Raw genomic sequence first — 24,096 nt, 5'->3', positions numbered from 1 at the left:
GATTTTATTTATTCATCTGAGAGAGAGAACTTGAGAGGGGGGAGGGTCAGAGGGAGAAGCAGACGCCCCACTGAGTAGGGAGCCCAATGTGGGGCTCGATTCCAAGACTCTGGAATCATGACCTGAGCCGAAGGCAGACGCTTAACCCACTGAGCCACCCAGGCACCCCAACAAGTTCTACGTTTCTGCCTCCTACAAACTGATCTCATACTCTTTTCTAACATTTACTATGTGTCTGGTGCTGGTAATAAACCGAAATGGGATGGTTCAGTCAGGACTCTGTCCGTTTCGTGAAAAGAGAAGACAACTCAAACTGAGTAGGTGAAAGTTGGATTTACCGGCTTGCAAAAAATGTCCAGGGTTAGATTAGCTTCAGGCATGGCTAGACCCGGGGGACAACAATGTCTTTATGGATTCTCTTTCTTAGCCCCCTGTGCACGTTCCATTCTGACAGGCAATCTCCTTAACAGTAGCAAGATGGTTACCAGCAGTACCAGACGTACAGCCTTACAGTTCTAAATTCAGTGGATTAAAAACAAAAGGAAATGACTTTCTCAGTTGTTTAAACACCCCCATCCTCTCACCTCTCAGAATTAACTTGTAGTTTGTATAAGATTGGTTTGGCTTAGATCCTATGCTTATCCCTTATCTAAATACCTTGACCAAGGGGCCGCAGGGCTCTGGTTGGTCAGTCTTAGTTATATGCTCACCCTGGAGCCAGGCGTTGTTAGCATACAGATAGAAAGTGGTGGAGGGCAATTCAAAAGAAGTGGGGATGGAGAGAGGGAATACAAAAGCAATAGATATCCATCGCAGTGGGAACTCCGGGAGCGTAAAGAATGGGCACCTGGCTAATAAAGTCAATGGACTAATTTATGATGGGAGACATATGCCTGGTTCAGGGCCCAACCAGTCACCCAACTAGGGCATTGCACTTTTGTCTTTCCAGCTAAGGGCAGGTTGCTTCAGTAGCATAAAATTAGAACAGATGGAATGAGATGTTCCTAAGAAATATTCCCAACAAAGTATTTGTGGTTCAGCTGTGAGGGACAGAAAACCTCCAATACCAATTACGTTGAGAGGACAGAAGTTTATCTTCTAAACAAAGTCCAGAGGTAAACAGTTCGGGCCTGGTATGGTGGTTCCTTACTCATCATAAACCTAGGCTCCTTCTAACTTGTTCCTCCATGACCATCCACACACACCTCCTTCTCCTTCATGGTCTGACTGTGACATGCTCAAGCTCCAGCTTCCAAGCCCACATTGTACTCAGCTGAATGGAAGAAAGAGATGTGCATACACTCTTTTAAGGACAAGTGGCAGCAGTTGCTCATGCCTCATTGGCTAAAATGTACTCAGTGGGTTATACTTACATGCAAGGGTGGCTGGGAAATGTGTTTATTCTGTGAAGAACAGATACAGGGAGACAACCCGTCTTTGTGAGAATGTAGCACCCTAATGTACAGCTCTTTGCTGTTAGACAGTGGCCTATCCAAAGGCTAAAGACCCGTCACCTGGAAACCAAGCACCTTCAAAAGGCAACCCTAAATATGTAGGACATAACTAACCATTACTCTTTGTTGCCCTCCTTTTTGATGCTCACTCTTCTATTAGCATATCCTAATGAGAAAATGTCCAATTGCAATTTAATTGCTTCTTTAAAAATATTTTAAATTTAGAAATGAGTAAATTTTCTCTTAAAAAAAGGCATGTGCTTCCCACAGCTAGTGAAACAATGCCAATATGTATAAAGTACTAAGTTTCTCTAAACTCTTCAGTTTACTCCATAATAGTCTGTGGTGTGTCCACCTTTCTTTCATGATCATTTATTCATTAACATATTTGTAGGTTTTGTTTTCACCAAAATGGGTTCACAATATGTTACTCTGTAACATTGTCTTTTCACTTAAATATATCATGGACATGACACCGGTTAAGACCTAGAGGTCTGACTCGTTCTTTTCAATAGCTTGTAGTTGTCCTATAAATACTTCAAGCATTCCCTTTGACAGACTGTCAAGTTGTTTCCATTTTTCTGCTACCAGAAGCCATGTTGCAGCAAACTTCTTGCACTGATGTCCTTGTATCTCAGTGCTTTTAGTTCTTTGAGGTACAGTTCTTCAAAGTGGGACTAGGTTAAGAGGATGTATTTAAAAATTGTAATTGCTATGGCCAGATTACCTTTTTAGACCTGGAACAATCCACATTCCCACCAACAATGTACAAAAGTTTTCATTTATCCTAATTCTTGCCAGCACTGGAGGTCATTGCTGTTTTAAATTTTGCATCCGATAGGTGACCAGTGGTACCCTGTTTTACCTCTCACTGACCATGTGTACACCTGATCTTTCACATGCTTATTGATATGGCAAAGAGAAGAATGGGTTGAAGCATGAACTCAAGAGTCAAACCACCTGAGTTTGTGTCATAGCTCAAGACATGTGACCACCTACTGCAGGACTTGGACAAGTTACTTTATTCCTCTGAGCCTGTTTTCTTAGCTGTACAATAGGGATAATATTACCTATCTCCAAGGGTCAGTTGTATTAAATAATGCTTGTAAAGTGCCTGACACAATGTCTAGCACACAGCAAGCTCTAAATAAGTGATTAGTGACTATTATTGTTGATCTTTTAGATTTCTGGAGTTGCCTATCGGATGTTCTCTATTGGGATGATTGTTTTATAGTAATCCATTTTTAGGGACTCTCTGTATCTTAGGTATATGAATCATCGATCTGTCACTTGTGTTGGATATTTTTCGTGTGTCCCTCATGTGCCTTTTATAGAATGATTTGTTTTCCCCCAAATTTACGTAGTCAAGTATGTCTATAATTTTCTTGAGAACTTCTAGATTTTGTTTTGCTTATGATCCCCATCATGATTATAAAGTTTCCTAAAAATTCTTCTATTTCATTTTAACATTTGAATTTGTAGTCCCTTTGGTATTGTGTGTGTTGTGAGGCAGGAATCTAGTTGCTCTCTAGGCACTTACTATACTCTATATAGTAATAATACATATCAGATTTAATTTAGAAACTTCGTGGAAAGAGAAACTTGGAATCCTTTCTTCATATGAGATATTATAGGAAACACCAGTATAAAAAAAACTGAGCCGTTCTTGTTTGAAGTGGTGAAAGGCTTGAGTAAGATAATGAAGAGCCTTGTAAACAAGTATGAAGTTCCAGAATAAAAGTTTAGATTTTTTTTTTTAAGATTTTATTTATTTATTTGACAGAGATAGAGACAGCCAGCGAGAGAGGGAACACAAGCAGGGGGAGTGGGAGAAGAAGAAGCAGGTTCATAGAGGAGGAGCCTGACGTGGGGCTTGATCCCGGAACGCCGGGATCACGCCGAGCCGAAGGTAGACGCTTTAACCACTGTGCCACCCAGGCCCCCCTAAAAGTTTAGATTTTATTCTGAAACAATGGGCAACTGTTCAAAGGTTTCAGGCAGGGGAGTGATACAATCAGATGTGCGTATCAAACATTACTCTAGCTGCTCTGCAAAGAACAGACTGCAGTAGGACAGCAGTAGAGACAGTGACACTGGAATGGCATCACAACAGTCCTAGCAATAGACACCCCGGGCAAGGCTGATAGAATGCAGATGGTTTTAAGGTATATTTACATGATACACCAGGAGAGTGTATACACCTTAATGACTAATAGGGATGTCCGAGGTGATAGAAAAGAGAAGGAAATAATTCCTGTGTTCTGGTCTGTGGGGGGTGGTGCCATGTATCAAGAAAAGAACACTAGAAGAGCAGATTTTGAGGGAAAAATGATGAGGTCAGTGTGAAGTATCTGTTCATCCAACAGGGGGATATCCAGATCTGGAGCTCCGTAAATGTCTGGGCTGAAAATAGGGACCTGAAGTTATCAACATACAGTTGCAAACAAAAGCCATGGGAATCGGGGAGATTCTTCAGAGTAGGCCAAGAAGGCCTAAGACACAGGAGGGACACTGATTTGGTTGGGCTTCTCTGTAAGTAACAAAAATTGGCCCTCGCTACCAGGCTTCTGCATGTGGTTGTAAAGGGACACCTTTACAGCCAAGTGTAACAGGCTGCACGGCCGATGCAATTTACTGGAGGGACATAAGGCAGTTCACCAAGATTTGAGAAGCTTAACATTCAAGAAAATCAGGAATCTGGGCAACTGAGGACATCTCAGTAACATGAACTCATATGCCATTTACATATTACGTTCTGGTAGCATGGGAGAGGGGCAGCTTCGCAAAGGGGAGGTGAGGTGCTGTTCTCAAAGGGGGGGGGAAGACACTCATTAGGTAAATGCAACTGCTATGTTCTATTCCTTGGCTGCCCAGTACATGCATTCTTCAACATGAACAATTTTATGTTTCCATTCAACATACTGTAGAAAATGGATTCTTCTTCTCCCCAAGGTGAGAACGTAAATTTCTGGGTGATACTGTCCTTTAGTTCTTAAACCATACCTTGAAATCAACAATTTATGCATCTGCTAGCATACTGAACCGTCACCAACACATCTGTACATATTAGTGAGAAGACACTGCCAGTAGAATGGCTTCCGTATCCATTTCAAATTGTCCTACTGTCAACAGATACCTGGTTATCTGTTATCCACATTTTGCCTCAACAGGTACAGGCTTCCAAATGACAAGGGGAAGTATCTTTACTGGCTCCTTTGCCAATATTAAATTTCCCCCACCCTGGAATACAGAGCACGTTTTTGCTGCCTTTAATTCAGACTGAATACCCGACCTTCCATGTTCCTAATGATCTGAAGCCCATTTAACTCTCTGGTATCAATTTGTTATTATTCAGTCATTTGGCTGTAAGCAAGAGAAACCTGCTTTGGCTGACAAATGAAAAGGGAATGTATCAAGAGGATGTATGGTAGTCTACAGAATCAAAGGAAAATTTGGGTAACTAGGCCTTGACAACAGGAACCAGGGCACCATGGGGATGTCCTTGCACCAATTCCGATATGGTTTCCTTGGGACACTACCATTACAATGATTCAACTCCTGATTTTGTTTGCATCACCTCTCTTAAGACTCAAAGTCCTGGTGAGAGGGGAATTTTGATTGGACAAGCCTTGGATCACATGATCAACTAGGGGGTTACCAGGCTGTAATACTGTAATCTACAGTTCTACTAAAACCACAGAATGGAAAGGAATAGCATTCCAAAGAAAAAGTGGAGATACATCATTAAAGGAAAGGGAAAATGACTCAGGAGGCAAAACCAATGGATGGCCATTACACTAATATTTAAATGATGGGGAGAAGAAAACTATCTACAATGGAGCAATAGCCAGAAAGCCAGGAAGAAAATGAGAAGTGTCACAATACCTAAGGGAAAAAGAGTGTGCCAAGATATGATGGGAGCAGACTGTGCTGCTGAAAGTTCAGATAAAATGAATACATACTAGACTTAGCAATAAAAAGGTCACTATTGAACTTGACTGTGATTTCAAAATACTCAAGGATTTAAAAGAAAACGTGATTTTTTTCTTCTACCTACCTACTGTGAACACCGCAATAGAGGACTTTTACTATCAATTGAAAACTAGAAAAATTTTTGATGAACACTGATACTATGATACCCTGATAATCCAAAAAAACCCTCAGATATTTAAAGAGATATGCTTGAAAAATTAAATAATTACTGAGTTCTGAGTTCCTCAAACAAGGTACGACAAACTCGGCAGCTTCACTAATGGATGATGAATATATTTATCTAAATATTCACTAACATAAAGATGGGTATTTTAAATTATTTGACAAAATAAGCTCAGTGGTAAGTAACTTGCCAAAGTCAAACAATAAGTACTAAATTTAATTTTGAAAATTCTTTATTTTTAAATAACGTTTAAAAGTAATGTGAATAGTGTAAAATATTCAAATACAGAAATGTATAAAGTTGAAAGTCTCATGTAATCTACACTACTTGAAGAAAGCCATTAGACTTTTCTATGCATCATAAACAAATTTTTAAGTGAGTTCATACTATACATTTTTCTATTAATAGTTTGTTTCACTTAATATATCATGGCCATTTTTCCATGTTCATACACAATAAATGTATTTTTAAATTTTAAACAGCCATGTAGATTCTTATATGGCTGAACCATGTGTTATTTAACCAATCCTTTACCAATAAGCATTCAGGTTTTCTTCTATATTTTTCTACCATGTAATTTTTATGCTTCTGTAGTACTTAAACATTGTCACTTCCTGTTTCACTTATCTTCTGGTTTGGAAGACTTCAGTATGGCCATGAACTCCAGTTTAATAAATACTTGAATTTGTCAAGTTTCAATATTGGTAGACAGTATACTAGTCAGGACTGACTCAATTTTAAGCAACAGAAACCCAACTCAAGTAACTTAAAGCAAAAAAGGGTATTTATTGGCTCACATAACTGAAAAGTCCATAGGGATATACTAGCTTCAGGCACGGTTGGATCCAGGGGCACAAACGTTGTCATCAGGACTCAAGTCTCTCTATCATTTGGCTCTGCACTGGCTTCATTCTCTGGCTCATTTGATATGGTGGGCCCTGTTGGTTTGAGCTTTTCATACTACAAAGCCGAGCAACCTCAGTAAAGAGAGCTTCTGAGCTTCTCCTCCACAGTTCAGTAAAACTCCTAGGGCTGAGTATCACTGGACCAACTTGGATCACACGACCATTCCAGAACCAGTCATTATGGTGAAAGAGATGGACTATGCTGACTGATCAGGTCTGAATTAACATGTCCACCCATGAAGTTTAAAGTTAGGTCAGACTGTCTGAACCATGTGGACTGAAGAGAGGGAAAAGTGGTTCCAGGAAACATCACAGAGTTGATACAAAAACAGATGGAATGGATGCTGATCAATCAGAAACAACTGATGTCAGTAAGACCAGATACTGAAAAAGTTTTAAGTCTCTGTTCAGTAACAGCTGGCATTGTTACTTTCTTGATAATAAAAGTATTCTGAAAAAACATCATGAGGAGTAAGTTTGTCCTGTACTCAAGAAGCTTGTAATCCATATGAATGGACTAATCGTGTCCAATAGCGGACTTTGGATGATGCAATAGTGTTTCAACAGAAGTAAACTCAGTGGCCTTGAATCTGAGAGCTCAACCATCTTGCTGACACGACGCAGGACAACAACTGGCAAATAGTTCTGTGAGGCTATTGAAGTCAGTGGTAAGTTTTAAGTTCAGTGGAAAACTTTTCTTGTGTTACTTTAGTCTTTTGCCAAGGTGAACTGGTACATTTCTGTCACCTCTGTATTATTGCAGAAGAGAGGAATGGACAGTGCTTTCAATCTGCTGTAGTCCTTCCGATCTGGTAGAAGGGGTCTCGAGTGCTGAACATGATGAAATATACATAGGCGTAGAGGCTTACTCTGCACTTAAGAAAAAAAAAAAAAAAGAAAGAAATGCTGCTGGTCAAGTAGTATATAGCATGGTCCTTCCAGTCGTGAACATTAAGTCCTGGCAGGGGGTGTGGGGAGGTGAGATGTAGGTTGCTTCTATTCAAAACTCCTTTGTGGAACTGAGTGTGAGACCGGCTGATACCAGTTGTAGTTCTCAAGCACAACCAGTCTTGATTGCAACGTGTCAAAAAAGGCATACAAGGGCTGAGTCTCAACAGGCAAACAGGGTACCTTCAGCAGGGCTAGCCACACCAACAGCCAGGATGTGATCTGGAAGAATGGGCAGACCGATAATCAAAGCTCTGTAAATTAGTTTTTACCCTCAGGACTCCGGGGACATTCTTTAGGGTTTATTCTGGATACCATTTTCTGATCTTAAAGGCCAGTCAGGTATAGCAGCTTTGATTTTTCTGTTTATCTGCCCAAGAACTTTCAGCTCAGTAGGCGGCTATATTCTCAATTCAGACTTGAGGTTCTGTTGAGGAGTCTATGCTACATCTGGGAATGACAAGGCTGGGAGAGCCAGGTTGATGAAGATTGGCCCTACTCTCTTTGGTAATCAAGTCTCCATCTTCTGAAACTCGACCCATCTCTGAGAATCAGCTTATAAACAAGGCCTTAGATTGGTTGGATGGTGCTGCTCAAAGACTTAGATTGAGATCTGAGGCAGGGAGATAGTAGTTAAGATCCTAGGTTTCAGTTTTAGGCTTTCTTCATTTTCAACCATCAATTCTTATACACAGCGTATATTAGACTCTTGAACAGATGATCATCCTCACCTTAAGACCCTCATTTTGACTGCGTTTGACAGGATTAAAGGGAATGACTGGCAGTGTAGATCAGTGTCTTTTTCTGTAAGTACAGAAGAAAAAATCGAGCTGACATTCTGAAGGTAGAAAAACGGAGTTTGTAGATAGCTTCCTATTAACAAACAATAGTTGTATATACAAGCAAGCTAGTCATTAAATTTTTATTACTTGAGGATGTGCAGGCCTTGTTTGATGATTTGTAGACAGAGTCATGTAATCAGGGTTAGTCTAGAGAATAAGAGACAAAGATACAAAGAAACCATTCCCAACATTTAACCAGTGCATTCATTAGAGTATATTTGAGGACAGCTGGCCCTTAAGTAGACTGTGAAATAAGGGACTGAGATCTTTCTCATGACACAAATCGAAGTCTACTTGTTTGACATGATCTGGTCTGGGAGTTCACGAATTGAATCCATCCTGCAGAGACAGGTAAGTGTCTTAATGCCTGAGAGTACCTCATGGCAAGGAATGAAGTCAGCCACTCCCAATCAGTGTAAAACAACAGTATTGAGACAGATGAAATTCCAGGAAAACATCCACAAAGACAAGACTCTGTGGTCTTGTAACATTAGGAAGAAGCTGCAGGAAGCTCTTGAGTATACTGATAAAATCTTAGCTGCAGGCTTGTAGATTTTCAAGTCAGTCTACATTTCCAGCAAAAACGTAGACGATATGCAACTTGAGATGCCCAGCAAGCAAGCTACCATGGCCTGGTCAAAAGGCCTACCTCCAAATATCCCTAACACCTGTAGTTGATGGTACCAGACATCGAAAGAGCCATCAAAAGAACACCTCTCACTGGTTAGAAGAAAATTTTCCAAAGGATCACATTTAAAATCACACCCATGAGAGAGGATGTTCAAAAATAGTCTCTTGTGGATCAGGTGTTACATGTAGTTACAGCAGAGTATTCATAATTTTGGAGCAGATCTGCCAATGATGGAGGAAATTTTTTTAAAGGTTACTAGCTCATTTATCCTGGCAATAGCAGTTAAACTGAATAACCAAGGAGCAGTGTAACTGCCACTGGCTGAGTCAGTGACTTGTAGTTTTGAGAATAAGACGAATCAGGTACCCTTTTAGGTAATGTTGCCAGAATCTCAGTTCTACTTTCATAGTTAATGTTTATCCCCTGCACACGAAGTAGAGTACCATGGCTGATGATGGGAGGTCCAATGTACAAGTTGGCTTAATATGGCCTCAATGAGGCATCATCAACTTTAGTACCAGCTTCAATACCTGGCGATTCAGGTATCCAAGGAGGATCAAGACTTCAAAGTTATGTATTTCAAGTACCACTAGAGCATCTGGTGTTTGTTAAGGAAGCTGGGTAAGGGGGTGGGTCAGTGTAGAATACGTATGAATTGCTGACTACATTGAATCCCAGGTATCACTGACTTGAAATCCATCTGGGGGTACAGAGCTGCTAGTCTAGGTCCACTTGAGACCACTTTCAGCCCACATGACTACTCTGGGGGGGGCCAAGATATGCCCATCTTCTTGCACTTTTCTGACTTTGCCCACAGTTAAGTATTCCTAAGAATGTGCAGCATCAACTGAACATGGACTGGGTTGGGCAGAGGTACAGATCATCAGAATGCCAGTTAGGTTGCACATGTTGTCTAGGGCAGTGGTTTTCAAACTGTGTTCTGAAGAATTCTAGGTGTTGTAAAGAAGTCTCTTTAGGGGTCACCATGGTGGTAAAGGAAGATGCTTGTGGCAGCTTTCAGGGCCCCCACTCCTGCTTCATCTACAGCAGCTTCTCTTTTACTCTGGGCTTCCACATAGTTTTCATCCAAAGGGCTTCATGGTCACAAAGCCTTTGGAAAACCAATGATCTAAGAATAAGTTGTTCACAAAATGCTGAAATACAAAAAATAGGTCACAGAAACCAGAAACTGTGAGCAAAGCCTGTGGTAAGCCAAGAAGGTGTTTTCCTAGTCATTCTTCCCTAATATGGGCCACATTACAGAATTAAGTTAACATTCAAGTTTGCTACAAATTCTGATGGCCCCAAATTGCGTTTGTGAATATCAGAGAACAGGCTATTGGTTTTAAGTGACAATAGCACTGGATTTTTGCAGTCAGCATACATCTGCAAAATGCATTCCATTTCTTTGGAAATATTATCCCAAGTCCATGGCTAAATGACTTCTCTTCAAGCACTGGTAAGATCTCAATGGGCTAGAACTCAAATTCTAAGAAAATATTTCCTTCTCATCCCTCCTCCCCCCTTTCTCCATCCTTCTCCTCCTCCCTTCCCTTTCCAATCTCCTCACCCACCTGAGATTCAATACCTTTGAGCTAGATTTACAGCACAACTCTAAGGACAGAGAAGTATATTGCTAAATGTCATGGAACTCATCCAATTTAGGGGGGGCAACATTAACTTTTCCCCATTCCCTCCCCATATATCCCCACAAATCTTCTAGCGGTTCCTTTAACAGAAAATTAAGAGGTAATGTCAAGGTGTGGGTCCTTCAGATGATAAAGACATACCAATTCAAGCAGTTATTGACAGAGTAAGAAATGGGGGGGAGGGGCTTCAAAGATGTGGTTTACTCCTGGGTCTCCAGGGCAATCAGGAAGCACTGGCTATACTGCTTTAAAGCAGTTTCCCCATTCCATTTAAAGGAATGCTGCAACAGTAACATTCTGTGTTTGATTAAACTTAGGACACACTGGGCTAAACAGCTCAACGAGGCTCTTTGTTCCAAGCCTTCTGAGATCTTTTAATACACAACACTGAATCAGGGGAGGAACACATATTTTACCATCTTACAGGACTACCAAAGCTCTACATATATGTTATGAGTATGCATCAAATATACATACACATGTATGAATAGCACTGCTCTAAAAAAATGCAGGACTTATGTTAAGTAAATGTTTGGGGGTAGAGGGCCGGCCATAGGTAAGATCTTGGTGTCTAGGAATTATTAATAGGACTTAGAGAAAAAAAAAAAAGAGGACAAAACATGAACAGTGATCTCCAATTAGGCCATCTGGGAATTTGGGAATACCATATGAACAACAGATCTTAAAGTAGCTTTGTGTTTCATATTACGTAGTCTTATCGTCAGATGAACATGGCCTTGTTGACTGGAATAATCTACCACTATGGAGACAGTCTGCTCTTAAACCTTAGGGGTACTGCCATGGAATTCTGGTCTAGGTATGGCCATCACAAGATTACACTTATGACATCCTGACTACTGAGGGTACCAGATCAGGAAGTTGGAAACTTTTCTGGGGTTACCAATCTCCAGTCATCTTAACACTGCAGGTAAAGTAGAGGCTAAGTTCATTCCGTGGAGAGAACTGGACTGGGAGTCAGAAGGCCTGACCTCTACCACTCTGTAGCTGTGTCACCTTGTATAACCTTTTAAATTTCCATTTCCTCATTTGCAAAAATGGATTATAATTTACTGTGTTATTTTGATAATTGGGATTAATGCATGTAAAAGTGCTTTGAAACTATAAAGTGCCATATAAACATAGGGATTACCATTATAGGTTCTACCTGGATGTATCAAGAGGTCTTTTCTGGAATCTGACTGGAGCTTTGTGAGATGCTGTTAGATAAAGGGAATCCTTGGTAGAATTTCTTGTATTTGTGTGAAAAGTTCTGGTTCCTGAGTAATCCCAAAGATGCTGTGAGTTCACTGTGCCTTTGCTTTAATCCCAATATCTGCTGGTCAGAATATCTGCTTTCTATTCAGTGGGCTACTATAGACTTGAAGTGGAAAAAGAATAAGGTCCAGTGACCTGGATAGGATCCTAGACACTTCATGAATTTCAATCATTTGAGATTGTGGGGTATGGTCCAATGCTATTCTTGAAAAGATGTTGTCATTCTTCAGTGTTGATAACTAAAAATCCTCTGGTCCAAATTTACTATGTGTCTCTGAAGGCTTTAACTGAAGAAATGAAATGCACACTCAAGGAACAAATTGGGCCTTTGTTGTGATAAAATAGCTTCAGCTACTTGGCTTAAACAGTTTGACTTCACTGTAAAGGGCTGTGCTGAATCTGGGTGGAACAGGACAGGAGTGGAAGTGAAGGCCACATCATGATGGTTGAATGCCTCTTGGATCACAGTGGTCCACTGGAATGGTGTCTTCTTCAGCAGTAAAGTGAAGGAATCACCAAGGGCAAAAATCCAGGTACCAGATCTGTAGGCTGATGGAATAGTACAAGGAAGGTGGTCAGAAGGTCCAGGCGAACACTCAGCAATCAGGAGGCACAGGACTGGAAGGGACAGGAACAAAACAGGTAAGATAACAAATGCATGGAATTACAAACACAGGACTCTTCCAACCCTGGGGTGGGTGTGCTCTCAGCATATCAGCTGCCTGACGGGTACTAATTCTTGATAAGCCTAGCTAAGAAGCTGACAAATGATAAATGGGGAATAAAAAAAGCTTTCTGATTAACAATTAGTGATGATAAGAACAGAAAGAGTTCTCTGGCAGGGACTGCTTCCTGACTCTTGAGAACAAACTGTCTTAGGGAAGCAGCAAACAGGAATTGCCATAAGTCTCATAATTTGGGGGAGTAATTTGATTGTATTCAGGCTGCTGAGCAGTGCCTGACCGGGGAGAAAGAAGTGGCTCCGATGGTAGCACAAGAAGAACTGAATTTAAATTTAAATACCAACATCAAAGGAGATCTTGCCCTTCTTCCTTTTCCAATGCTTTCTTCAAATTATCTTATGACCTTGTACTTTTAAAAGCTGTCTTTAACTTTCATTTTAACAAGATTCCATCTTGTGTGGGAGAGAATAAGGTACCCAGGGAATAAGACCCCGGTATGTGCACCCTTCTGTTAATACCCTATGCAATATATCAGTTTCTCTTCAGGTCTGAGGGCTCCCTAAGTCTTTTTAAATTTAGAATTTAAAAAAACAAAAAAAAAACCCCACCAGGGAACACAGAAACATGACCTGTAACTAGTGTCCTTTTTCCTAATCAAGAGTAATTAGGTTACCACGCGGCAATTAAGCAAACGCTTACTGCGTGTTTATTTCGGTAGCCCACTCTCTAAATCACTCCTTTTTATGAAATGCTTCATCATATGCAGTAGTACGTGCGGGCAAAAATCCTTCAAACAAAGCCCTTGCTTTCAAGGCGCTTGCTATCTGGGAAGAGAGCAAATGCTTGCAAATTACTACTGCACAAGATATGCTATGCAAAGAGAGCTAAAAGATAAGCAACAACATAACATAAAATTAAAAAAAAAAAAAAGATAAAAGTTAAGGAGACTCATGAAGTAGAGAGCATCTGACGTGGATATTGAGGAAATGGCAGTGTTCTGACAGGTGAAGAACCAGACGAATACATTCCAAAGTAGAGAGCATGAATTAAAGTGCAGAGATGGTAAGTAAAGAATGAGGCATTTTGGAAAATGGCAAGTACCGTAGTTCACTTTTGATGGGAGTGTTGCTAGAGTTTGCACTGAAGGTCTGGTAGAAACTCAGGTCTTCAAATTCCCAGTAATGGTGCTGGTGGCAGTGCTTGCTCAGTTGCTGTCTCTTCTCAAAGCAAGGTCAACAGCCCCCAAATTCAAAAACAAAAATATTCCGCTCCAGAGTTCCTGTCACATCCTGACATGCTCTTCAGGTCGCAGGTGTTGAAAATCTGAAAATCTGGAAATCCATGCCGTGGCTACACAGAAAAGAATCTGCTCCAGCCAGTGCAGAACACTGTAGTGAAACCTTTTTGGCCTCCTATCCTGGACATTTCATGTTTTGTCACAGAATTTCAAGCTTCGAGTTCCAGTTGTTTTTTCTCCTCCTTTCTCCCGAGGAAAGCATCTTATAAGATCACCACAGTCTTAAGATTCTTTTGAGGTACATCCAGATAATAACAAAAGAGCTAAAAGACCAACACATTTTTCTCCAAAACAGTCATTTCTCTGGAAGTGAGATCATTTGTCTCTGCCCTTTACGTAAAAGGAATAGTCAATTGATCTTCTCAGACATTTGTATGAAATAGCAAAACAGGTAAACACCTAACCAGACAAAATACACTTAAATGTGTTTATGTTCACTTGCTTAGAGCTGTACCACTGGTAAGCACCACTCCACAAAATGAAAATGTTTGAAATTCAACTGTTCAAACATTTCTATAGTGTTTGCTGCACGATGGCCTGGAATTTGATAAAAGCAGCTGACAATTAACAAAGAAGCAATAATTGGCATTTTGGCCATCTTAGTAACACACTTGCAAGCAAACAGAATACAAAGCAAGCCAGGAAAAAGTTAAGCATCGAAACACTTCCAAATCTACTGATTTTTAAGTTCAGCAGATGTCATTAACAAAACTCTTCAGAGAATGTTAACCTTCAATTAACAAAGACAAACCCCCAAACATCTTCAGGAATTCCATGCCTGGCTTAGTCTGTTCCAGTGAGCCAGCTTGCTAAAAATCCACCGGCACCATTAATTAGCTGGACTCGGCAGCACCATTTAAAAATAAGCCTGCTCACTACCAACCGCACAGACTAAGGCTATAAAAGAGAAGCAAGTAATGGATGGCAACCATGGTTGTGGAAAACGGTCAATGAAAGAGAACGGTAGTCAGGTACCAGTATAAGCAGAACACTAAGAATTGTCGGGACTAGAGAACACACCCATTTCTAGTTTTAGCTGCTTTATGTTGGGTGCCATTTAACCATACCAACGTGTCAGCCACCTTTCAGGCACCCCATGGTAAAAGGAAAGGACTCAGAATAGAAGCCAAGCAGTGGAGTGTTGTTACCCCAAATATCCATTATGCATAGAAACAGCTCACATATCCCAGGGATTCAAACAGGGGCTTCAAATCGGTTGTGAAGGGTCCCAAATGACATCTAGGCCTCAGTTTCCTCCCTGTGGCATAAAACAATTGTAGTTCTTAACTCTTCTGGGTCACAGCCCCCTCTGATAACTTGCTGGCGATGGATCCTCATTCCCCAAAAATGCACACTCCCACTATTTCTGCATACAATTTCGGGGAGTTTGGGGGATCTCCAACTTCAATCCAAGGTTCCCAGGTTCAAAATCCAAGAACTGGGCAATTGCTAACTTTTCTTACAACTCAAAAAAAAACCCCATTACAAACAATAATCATCCCTTACGTACACCAACGCTTTATACTTTACAAAGCGCTTTCAACCCCACAAACATTGATAGGCAAAGGAGGAAACTGAGGCGCCGACAAATTACAGAGTGATTTGCCTAAGGTCACTCGGCCAGCTGGTGGCTAGGCCCGGAAGCAAACCCAGCTCTTCCGACTCCGGGGCTTGTCTCCCCACCCCGGAGCTGCCGCCGGAGCTCCCGCCCCTCACTAAGGGGGCATAAGGAGGAAAAGGCAAAGTAGAAAGCCCACCACCAACCATCCCCCGGCGCCCTCTTGCCCCCCCAACTGGGTCCTTGCAGGCCCCGAAGGGTGGCGCCAGGCCTCCAGGCCGGCCCCGGCCACCCCCGCCTCCCCGGCCGCGCCAAATCCCGCCGCCGCCGCCGCCTCCCCGGGAGCGGGGCGGAGCAGTTGCCCGCCGCCGCCGACCACCCGGACGACTCCTCGTCGAATCGCAAACGCATAGGCCGCCGCCCGAGTTCTGCGTACGAGAAGAAAAACGCGGCGCGAGCGCCAACGGCCACCGGGCGCGCGCCGCGGCGGCCGGGCCTGCGCCCCAAGAGCTGGATGCCAGAGCAGGAGAAAGAGCCGCCAACCGATCGCTCGATCGACCGCGCGCCCGCTCCTTCGCCCTACCAGACCGGGGAGGGGGGGAGGGCGCGCCAGGGCTTCTTCGAGTTAGGGGCCTGACTCCCCGGCGACGAGACAAGATGGCTCCTCCGGTCCGCGCCGCAGCTACCGTCCCGGCTGCGTCGCTCGGCCCGCCCCCGGTACTGTTTCTTTAAATGGCGGAGAGGGTCATGAAAGCAGGAAGAGAGGCGCACGCTCTCACGTGACAGGGGCGGGCCCGGCTAGCAAGATCCGGTCACGCGGAGACCCGCTACCCGCCAATCAGGAGGCGTCGCATCAGGGCGGGGGCGGGAGGAGCTGCGGCTCTGTGATTGGCCGAATGCGCCGCGGAGGCCTCGGGGGCTTGGGGCGTCGGGGAGTGTGCGAGGCGGCCAGGGTTGTGTGCACTAGCGGAGACAAAGCGGTGGCTGAGGTGGCGGTGGCGGCTGCGGCAGCGGCGGCAGAGCAGCCCTAAACGCAGAATTCCGTGGTGCTGAGTCCTGTCATCATCTCATCCAGCGCGGCGCGTGGGCGGCTGGTCTCGCGGCGGCGGCGGCAGCGGCGGCGGAGGCAGCACATGGTTCCAAGAGCGCCCTGCGGTTGTTGGGTTCCAATTCCGTGGGGAGGGACAAAGGCAGCTTTGAGCACCGGGCAACGCCCGGTCGGGTTGTGCGCTCTCCACACAGCCCTCGACCCGAGCCTTGAAAGCTGGGACTAACTCCTCTCAGTGAGGAGGCGGCGGCCTCGGAACCGAGGCCCAGGAAGGGCCCGAGAGCCGGAGGCCTCTGTCTGAGGGAAGTGGGGGAGGGGCGCTGCCCGCCTCAGGTGATTTGGGCGGGTCAATTCTGAGGCATTTTTGTGGGTCACTGTGAGGTAATTTGACCCACTACCCTGAGGAGATTGGGACAGGAGCACAAGCTAGGTTGGGTCTGGGCTTTGGAAACAGAAATCGTCATCAGCGCATAGGAGACTTTTCAGTTAAGAGGTGGTGAAGCCGGAACTAACGCCATATGCACTCCATCGACTCCATGGTCGCCAGCCTGGGGCCTATTTAAGAACCCTGGGATCATTGGTGGTGAAGAAATGGGTGACTGTCCGGTTTTATGACAGAAGTTGGTAAATTTCCGGATTGGTAAATTTTCTGATCGGAAATTTGGAGGAACAAAAGAAGACTTGAAGAACGTGAAGATGGAGCAGTAATAAGACCTCCCAACTCCAGTACCATCTACTCCAACACCGTCCACATTCAACTCCTTGAACTATTGAAACTTAATGCTAAGAAGACTACAGATTTATAACCGTTTTTTTCCAGAATATTCCGTCATAGTCATTGAGAAGATAAAAAACTTAAAGGCGAAATCAATTGTAGTTTTAGACATCTCTTTGAATATATTTTGAATAGATAGTAGGTAACCTTGTTCCACAGTAAGGAGCACAGATTTACCAAACCTTTACTGGAAGGAATCCTGGAAAATCTATTCCATTGTAGGGTTATATTTTCCAGTTAGTGGGCGAAGGCCTGAAGACCTCACTGCACTCATGGCTTTCACAAATTACAGCAGTCTGAATCGAGCTCAGCTAACCTTTGAATATCTGCATACAAATTCGTAAGTATCCTTTAGGTGCTACTGAGGTCCCTGCTCATTGCCTGATAATACGGAAGTCCTTTTCCCAGAAAATTCTGCTTTTTTACTTTTGGGGATGTATCATTGGATGAGTCTTGAGCTCTGTATTGAAGAACTGAGATCAGTGAAATATTTGTTGCTAGTCCAGAAGAATATGATCCTCATTTGTTGGATCAAAATATATTTGATCAAATGCAAATTTTAGTTTTTCGAAGTCCATACCTTGAGTTGTCAAACTCCAGTGTTTGATAGGAATCCAACAAGTATTCTTCTTTGGATCGCCAGAAGTTGGACTATTCTAGAATCAACTGTCTCTTTAGTGACAACAGCCCAAACAGTTGGGTTATAACAAGTCTTTTTTTCTAACAAGAAAAAAAAGAATGAAGACCTTTAAATGACAACTTGTAAGAAGAAATGATTAGTTTCTCTTTTCAGCAAACAGTTGGCCTTACCTTTCTGGGGAATTCGTCCCTGCATCCCATATAGATTTTATGTGTTAAGCAGGAAATGGCAACTTGTTTAAACCCACAATTTAAATAGCCTTTCCCCAAAGTACGTGCAAATCACAGAACACATGTGTTTATGGTTCTTGAGTTCATGGAGAGATTATCATCATCCCATGTTGACCTGGAATGTTTCAGGGTTCATACTTATGCCCATTCTCTTGGAAGTAATTCGGTGGGATTATAACCACATAGTGTTTTAAATACATTTGTTTGTCACTGTAAAGATGAAGGTAAGTATTCTACCATTTTAGTACCTGGAGAAGTGATGAGCAGCTACCTGAATGGCCCAGAGATCTGAAGAATCACCTTGAGGGTTGATACAGACTTCAGTCATCTAGTAATAGTAAAATAATTTTTAGCTTCTTATGGAAAAGGACAATATGTTATTTGTGATGAGAGCCTGTAATTTTTTGTTTACTCTTTCCAATCAAGGAAATAAAGATTTTCTGAGTAGTGAAGTGAATTGCCAAATGGTGATAGCCTGGTTTTATTTTTTGTTCAGGAAGCTTATTATTGAACTAGAACATTTTAGAGTAGGTACTGTAGAGGCCATTTAAGTGAAGTCTCATGCTATGGATGATGAATCTGAAACCCATGTAGATAAGATTGCAGATCAGCCTTGCTTAGCTAGTTGATAACATAGTCTTGGGCAAAATCTTTAGTATTCTTTTTAATATTTGAACTGCCATGTTTAAGAACAAGCATTTGAAGGCCACTTAGATGTTCACAGGTGATTGTGTTTGAGAAATGGTTACTTCATTTCTGAATTGTGGAATGAGAGGCCAAACTTGGAATGACAGACAATACGATAACCTTGGAAGACCATGAATGGGACTTACGAAACTGGGTGGGTTGTTCCAGCTTACCCCAAAGACTTTATTTGATAATAAAACAATAGTTACAACAGTTAATTGCTTCTTGCCACTTTTAAACATGTGTAAAGTAATCTTTATAGTAACCTTGCTGGGTTAGGATTATTCCTATTTTGCAGTTGAGGAAACAGGCTCAGATTGAGTAACATGCCAAAAGTTGCACATCTGCTAAGTGGCAAATTTAAGGCATCAAGAATTAAGGCAATAAGATTTATCTGGCCATAGTGTCTTTAACCATTAGGCAGTACTAAGTCTAGTCAGTTTTACCTTTAAGGGTTGTTTTGCTTCTAAAGCAAAGGGTTTACTTCCTACTTGGAAAGTGTTCAGTTTATCTCAAAAACCTTTAATTTGAGGTTCTGGAATATTATTTCTTTTGCTATCTTATTAACACTTGAGCAGAACTAAGGTAAAGAATCAAGCTCTAGTTAAGTCACTTGTTTAAAGGCAAATAGAATTTTCTGTGAAATTTGACTTACCCATATTGAATTGGAACCACCTGCTTGCATGAACATTTGAGGGTTGGCTGTACCATTTTGGAAGCTTTAGATTCTCTAATCTGGATCACACCTTTGAAATTGTGTACTTTTGGATGTATCCAATCCTGCCAGAAGAAAATATCAACCCTAGAATACCATGATAAGTTAGTTTATAACCAATTTCAAGATTTATCATGGTGACATAACTGGAAATTCATTTCTAGAGGAAACGAGGTTTTAAATTTTCATCAGGTGTGACTTGTTTCTCCTAGTGATGGTGGATGGATCTTCTCTGTGTTAGTGTTGCAGTGTCACCTTTAGAAATGGGAAGATTTGTCTTATAGTACCTTCTCCTTTGTTCTAATTTTTAAAACATAAGACCATAATAGGGTGTCTGACATCTACAATATTGCCATATTGTGAATCATGAAAGGTATGGCCCTTTGCTTACCTCCCATGTAGTTTGGACTTGCAGGCTGAACCCGGGCAGGCTAGAAGAATAGAAATCAGTGTGGTGCAAGTGGAAGGAGCATGCATGGGCTTGGGAACTAGCTAAGCTTGGATTTGCCTGCTTCCTGGCCGAGTCTTTGGGCAGGTTGATTTCCCTGATCTTCAGTTTCTTCATGTATGAAAGGGGGCTAATTTGACACTGTGAGGATTATGTAAAATGTTTATAAAGTAATTAGCTCATGCATGGTACACAGTAAACATTGAATAGATGGTGATTATTGTTTATTCAGTGTATAATAATTTATATAAACCAGAAGTCCGTCAGTGTAGCAGCTTCCTCTTCGGTGGTAGTCATTAGGCAGATATATTCTTAATAAATTCTGAAGCATTTGTTGGAGACAGTAAACATCTGTCTTGAGGGTTTTTTTTTTGTTTGTTTGTTTTCGAATGATGTTTAGGATAACTGTTGATGGTTGTTTTGGTTACATCAGCATTAAGATTTAAAGCAGGCCTGGGAAATTCTTACGATAAAGTGGAAGTTCTAGGCTACTTTCTTTTAATACAGGGATTGCTAGTATGAAATAAGTTATGGTTATTAAATAAAAGTGGTTTTATGCTGTTACTGCTCTTTAGTGGTGGGTTTTGTGACTACTAGTAGTCACGTGACTACTAGTAGTTCATGAGCAATCTAGGTGCTAGATTCCAGATACAGTGGTGGTAGTGATGTTCCTTTTTTATAAGATGCATGTCTTACATCACTGCAGTACTGCTAAGTGGTCTGATAGAGAAGGATGCTTAAGTGTAAGATTCCTGCTCTCTGTCAATTCCTGTTGGCACATTTAATAAATTATCTTGGCAATATGAAAATTTTGGTTTGTTTTATCTATATATGTAGTGAATATAGAGGAACCCCTTACCTCTAGAGACTTAATATTTTGGGGGACTTAGTTGAAATGTGGGTTCACACTCTAAATATACTAAAGCCATTTGAATGTAAAATGGTTGCTCTAGTTACTCAGCTTTATTTTCTAGCAATTAAGGCAATTAACTGTTGTCAACATCTCCAAGAACACAGCAGAAGCTATCACTGTATGATGGACTCGTGGATAATCTATTGGTTTAAATTCAGGTTGAATATAAATAGGGACACCATTTTCCTTACATAATGAGTAGATTTACCCGTGAATTTGTCAGTGGAAATGCTGAGCTGCAGAACTATTTTGATCATGGCACAAATGGTAAAAAAGCCAATTGAAAGTGAGAATTTGCTAAAAATCCTTGTCTTTTTCCAGATAATTGACTGTTCTTGGATAACATGGAAAGAATCTTTACATCTGTGGAAATAATTTTCTTTGATATTTATTCAAATACCTGTTTCAAATGCTAGCAAGCAATGAATGTGTCTCTGTGAATATTATTTGGAAAAGGGGAGAAATTATGTTGGTATGTTTTTGGTTCTTACGATTTTAAGAAATATTTAGAACTCTGGCTTTAGAGTTTGTTAGTAGGACCCATAATCAGTTGAAGGTATAGAGAAGATGATGAGTGTTGTCTTTGACCTTCCCAACGGTTGTCACAAAAGACCCCTTTTGTGTCACTACATATCACAAAAGTATCCCTTAGCTACATTTTAAAGATACCTGTTAACTTACCTGAAATATGTATGTGTGGAACAGCATTGATACTCTGTGGAACAGTGAAGGCCATTTAGAATGTTTTCTTTAATTTCTGAATTTACAAGGCACATTTCTAAACATTGTGTAGAAAGCAGTGAAAACTTAGCCAGAGATAACTTTGTACTTGCCCTTTTGAGATCTTACTGAATTCTGAATGTCTCATTTTCATGTGAAGCAGTCAGAAATATGTATTGCTGAGAAGCGGTTGCCATTTGTTTTTTATTTCTTTGCCCTGATCTCAAAGGGTATCAGAGTTAGTTTTCAAGATTATTAATATTCACTATTCTCACTACCAAAGGCCAGTACTTCATTCTTAAACATATTTATTCCAAAGATTCTGCATACAAGTTGTCCCATTCTTATTATGGTTGTATTCTTTTGTTGTTACAGGAGCTATATTTGTGAGTTTCCTTGACTATAGTTAAAGTACAGGTTCTCATTAAAATGAGAACTTTTACAGTAGAATTTATTATTTTATATTTTTATATAACTATGCTCAAAATTAAAAACATTTAGAGTATAGAAAACTAACTCACTTTGTAGGTTTCTAAGCCATTTCTAAGTCAGACAGGAAAATGATTGAAAGCTTGAGAGCAAATGGTAGATTTAATTTATATTACCTTTAGCAAATCACCTTAATTTTTTAACATTTCTCCCTATTTTTTTAGCGTAGTAATCTACAGAATACTTTGTTTCTTCAATTGATAATTTGGAGAATTTAAGGTGATTATTGAGACTTAAATTTTTTAATTAAAGATATATTTTCTGTAGGTTTTTCTTTTAGAAATTGTTTTTCTTTTCATGTAAAATAGTTAAGGATTGGATTTTGGTCAGAAGAATTTGAGCTCTATTTTCTATGTGAATTGGAGATAAATTTATACTTTTTAGTAAGATATTTATTGGTACCACCTTTGGATTAACAGCAGATATATTCACTGATCTCATGGGAAAAAGTTCTTCCTAAAATTCCAAGAACTGCTTTTTTCTCTTTTTTTTAATAACTAGTAGTTTTAATTTAAAATTTACTATTGTAAAAATTTGTAGGTTTACTTGAGGGAAAACCAGGGTTCCTGGACAGTTCAGTTTTGGGTGTTTATTTTATAAGCAAATATTTTACAATTTGTTTTTTGTTTTACATGATAATAGTAAGTGATCAGAGATCCCAAACATCAGTTGTATAATTTTGGTATATTTTATTCTAAGTTTTCAGAAATTTTCACTTTGTCTATTGGCTGAAATGGTATACAAAAAAAATCAGCTGGAATAATTTATTTTTGAAAAATTGATGATGGTAATGTATTATTTAGGTTAAAGATTTTATTTTTTTATCAAAAGTCAAGGTTTCTAGGTGGACACATCCTAACTTTTATATCTAAAGAGGACTTTTATGGGGGCACCTGGGTGGCACAGTCATTAAGCGTCTGCCTTCGGCTCAGGTCGTGATCCCAGCGTTCTGGGATCGAGCCCCACATCAGGCTGGTGCACTGGGAGCCTGCTTCTTCCTCTCCCACTCTCCCTGCTTGTGTTCCCTCTCTCGCTGGCTGTCTGTCTCTGTCAAATAAATAAATAAAATCTTTTTTTTTTTAAAAAAAGGACTTTTATGGGAAATAGCACAAATTAAAGAGAATGTAAATGGAGAAAGAATTTAAGGATTCATCTTGTGCATAAATATCATATTTATTGAGGTCTAAATAATATGGTAACTGTGTATTTACCTAACCCAACTTTGAGCAGCCTCCTAGAAGAGAGATGATCTTGTTAAAGGGACCCTAGGAAGAACACACCAAGCTGTCCTAAGAGGAATTGTACAAGAGGGTCTTCAATCCCTTTCTTTAATGTGGAGAAAGTTGTTTTTAGCTAGAATTGAAATGTCAGGGAATAGATTATTCTCTCCTTTCTCCTCACTTCCATATGTAATATTTTGTGTACAAACTGCACAGAAACGAATGGGTTTTCTTCTTTCAACAATGGATAATATGCAAGTATTGGTAAAGCAAAATGTTAGCAAGTTGTCCATTGAGCATGCTTAGAGATATGCAGAAACTGATAGGTGGTTAAGGCAATGAAAAATAAAACACATTTTTTCTAGGCAGAACATTAGTGAAAAAACTTTTAAATCTGTAGTATACATAGGAATCTTAATGCTTCACAGTGGGTTTCTTAACATAGTAAGAACATGAGTAGATAGCAGAACTTGATTAACATTTGAGGGGGCTTAGCAGGCTCTTAAAGGCTCTAATTGTGGGGAAGTTTAAATTTCAGTAGTATAAATTGACAGGAAAAATGGCAATTTTAGATTTTTTTTCCTAAAAACTAACATTTTATAACCTTGACTTACTAGGTGTCATAGTTAAATTCTGTAATTCTTCAGCTGATTCTTAGTATTTATCATTTCAGAACTACTCATGAATTCTTGTTTGGTGCTCTTGCTGAACTGGTTGATAATGCAAGGTATGTAGTCTTTAGGCATACAGCCTGTGCTTGAAAACTTTTTGGGTCGTTGTGACCTTTGCTTCTGAAAACGTGGGAGGAAGACA

At 40.7% G+C, this 24,096-nt stretch overlaps 2 protein-coding genes across 7 annotated transcripts in view; one reads left to right on the top strand and one right to left on the bottom strand.

The window, feature by feature from the left end:
* Positions 1-6,376: 6,376 nt before the first annotated feature.
* On the bottom strand, positions 6,377-16,984 carry TUG1 (taurine up-regulated 1). The gene is made up of 4 exons (XM_045791536.2): positions 16,960-16,984; positions 16,230-16,425; positions 13,645-16,024; positions 6,377-12,478 (listed from the first exon to the last, which is right to left on the bottom strand). The coding sequence occupies exons 1-3, from the start codon at positions 16,982-16,984 to the stop codon at positions 15,556-15,558; spliced, it is 690 nt and encodes a 229-aa protein (XP_045647492.1). The 3' UTR covers positions 6,377-12,478; positions 13,645-15,555.
* Positions 16,017-24,096, top strand: part of MORC2 (MORC family CW-type zinc finger 2) — a 59,511-nt gene continuing 51,431 nt past the window's right edge. For 5 of the 6 annotated variants that reach the window (XM_045791372.2, XM_087857218.1, XM_045791371.2 and 2 more), the window contains exons 1-2: positions 16,017-17,561; positions 23,957-24,010. In XM_045791372.2, the coding sequence (XP_045647328.2) occupies positions 17,494-17,561; positions 23,957-24,010 (122 nt within the window). In that variant the 5' untranslated portion in view covers positions 16,017-17,493. The remainder of the gene's footprint in view (positions 17,562-23,956; positions 24,011-24,096) is intronic. The other variant, XM_087857219.1, reaches the window with a different exon arrangement.

Source organism: Ursus americanus, chromosome 30 (assembly GCF_024610735.1).
Source record: "Ursus americanus isolate L20-20 chromosome 30, mUrsAme1.1.p, whole genome shotgun sequence".
NCBI classification, from domain to species: domain Eukaryota; kingdom Metazoa; phylum Chordata; class Mammalia; order Carnivora; family Ursidae; genus Ursus; species Ursus americanus.
Note: the sequence above shows the minus strand (reverse complement) of the source record. Positions and strands in the feature narration are given on the sequence as shown.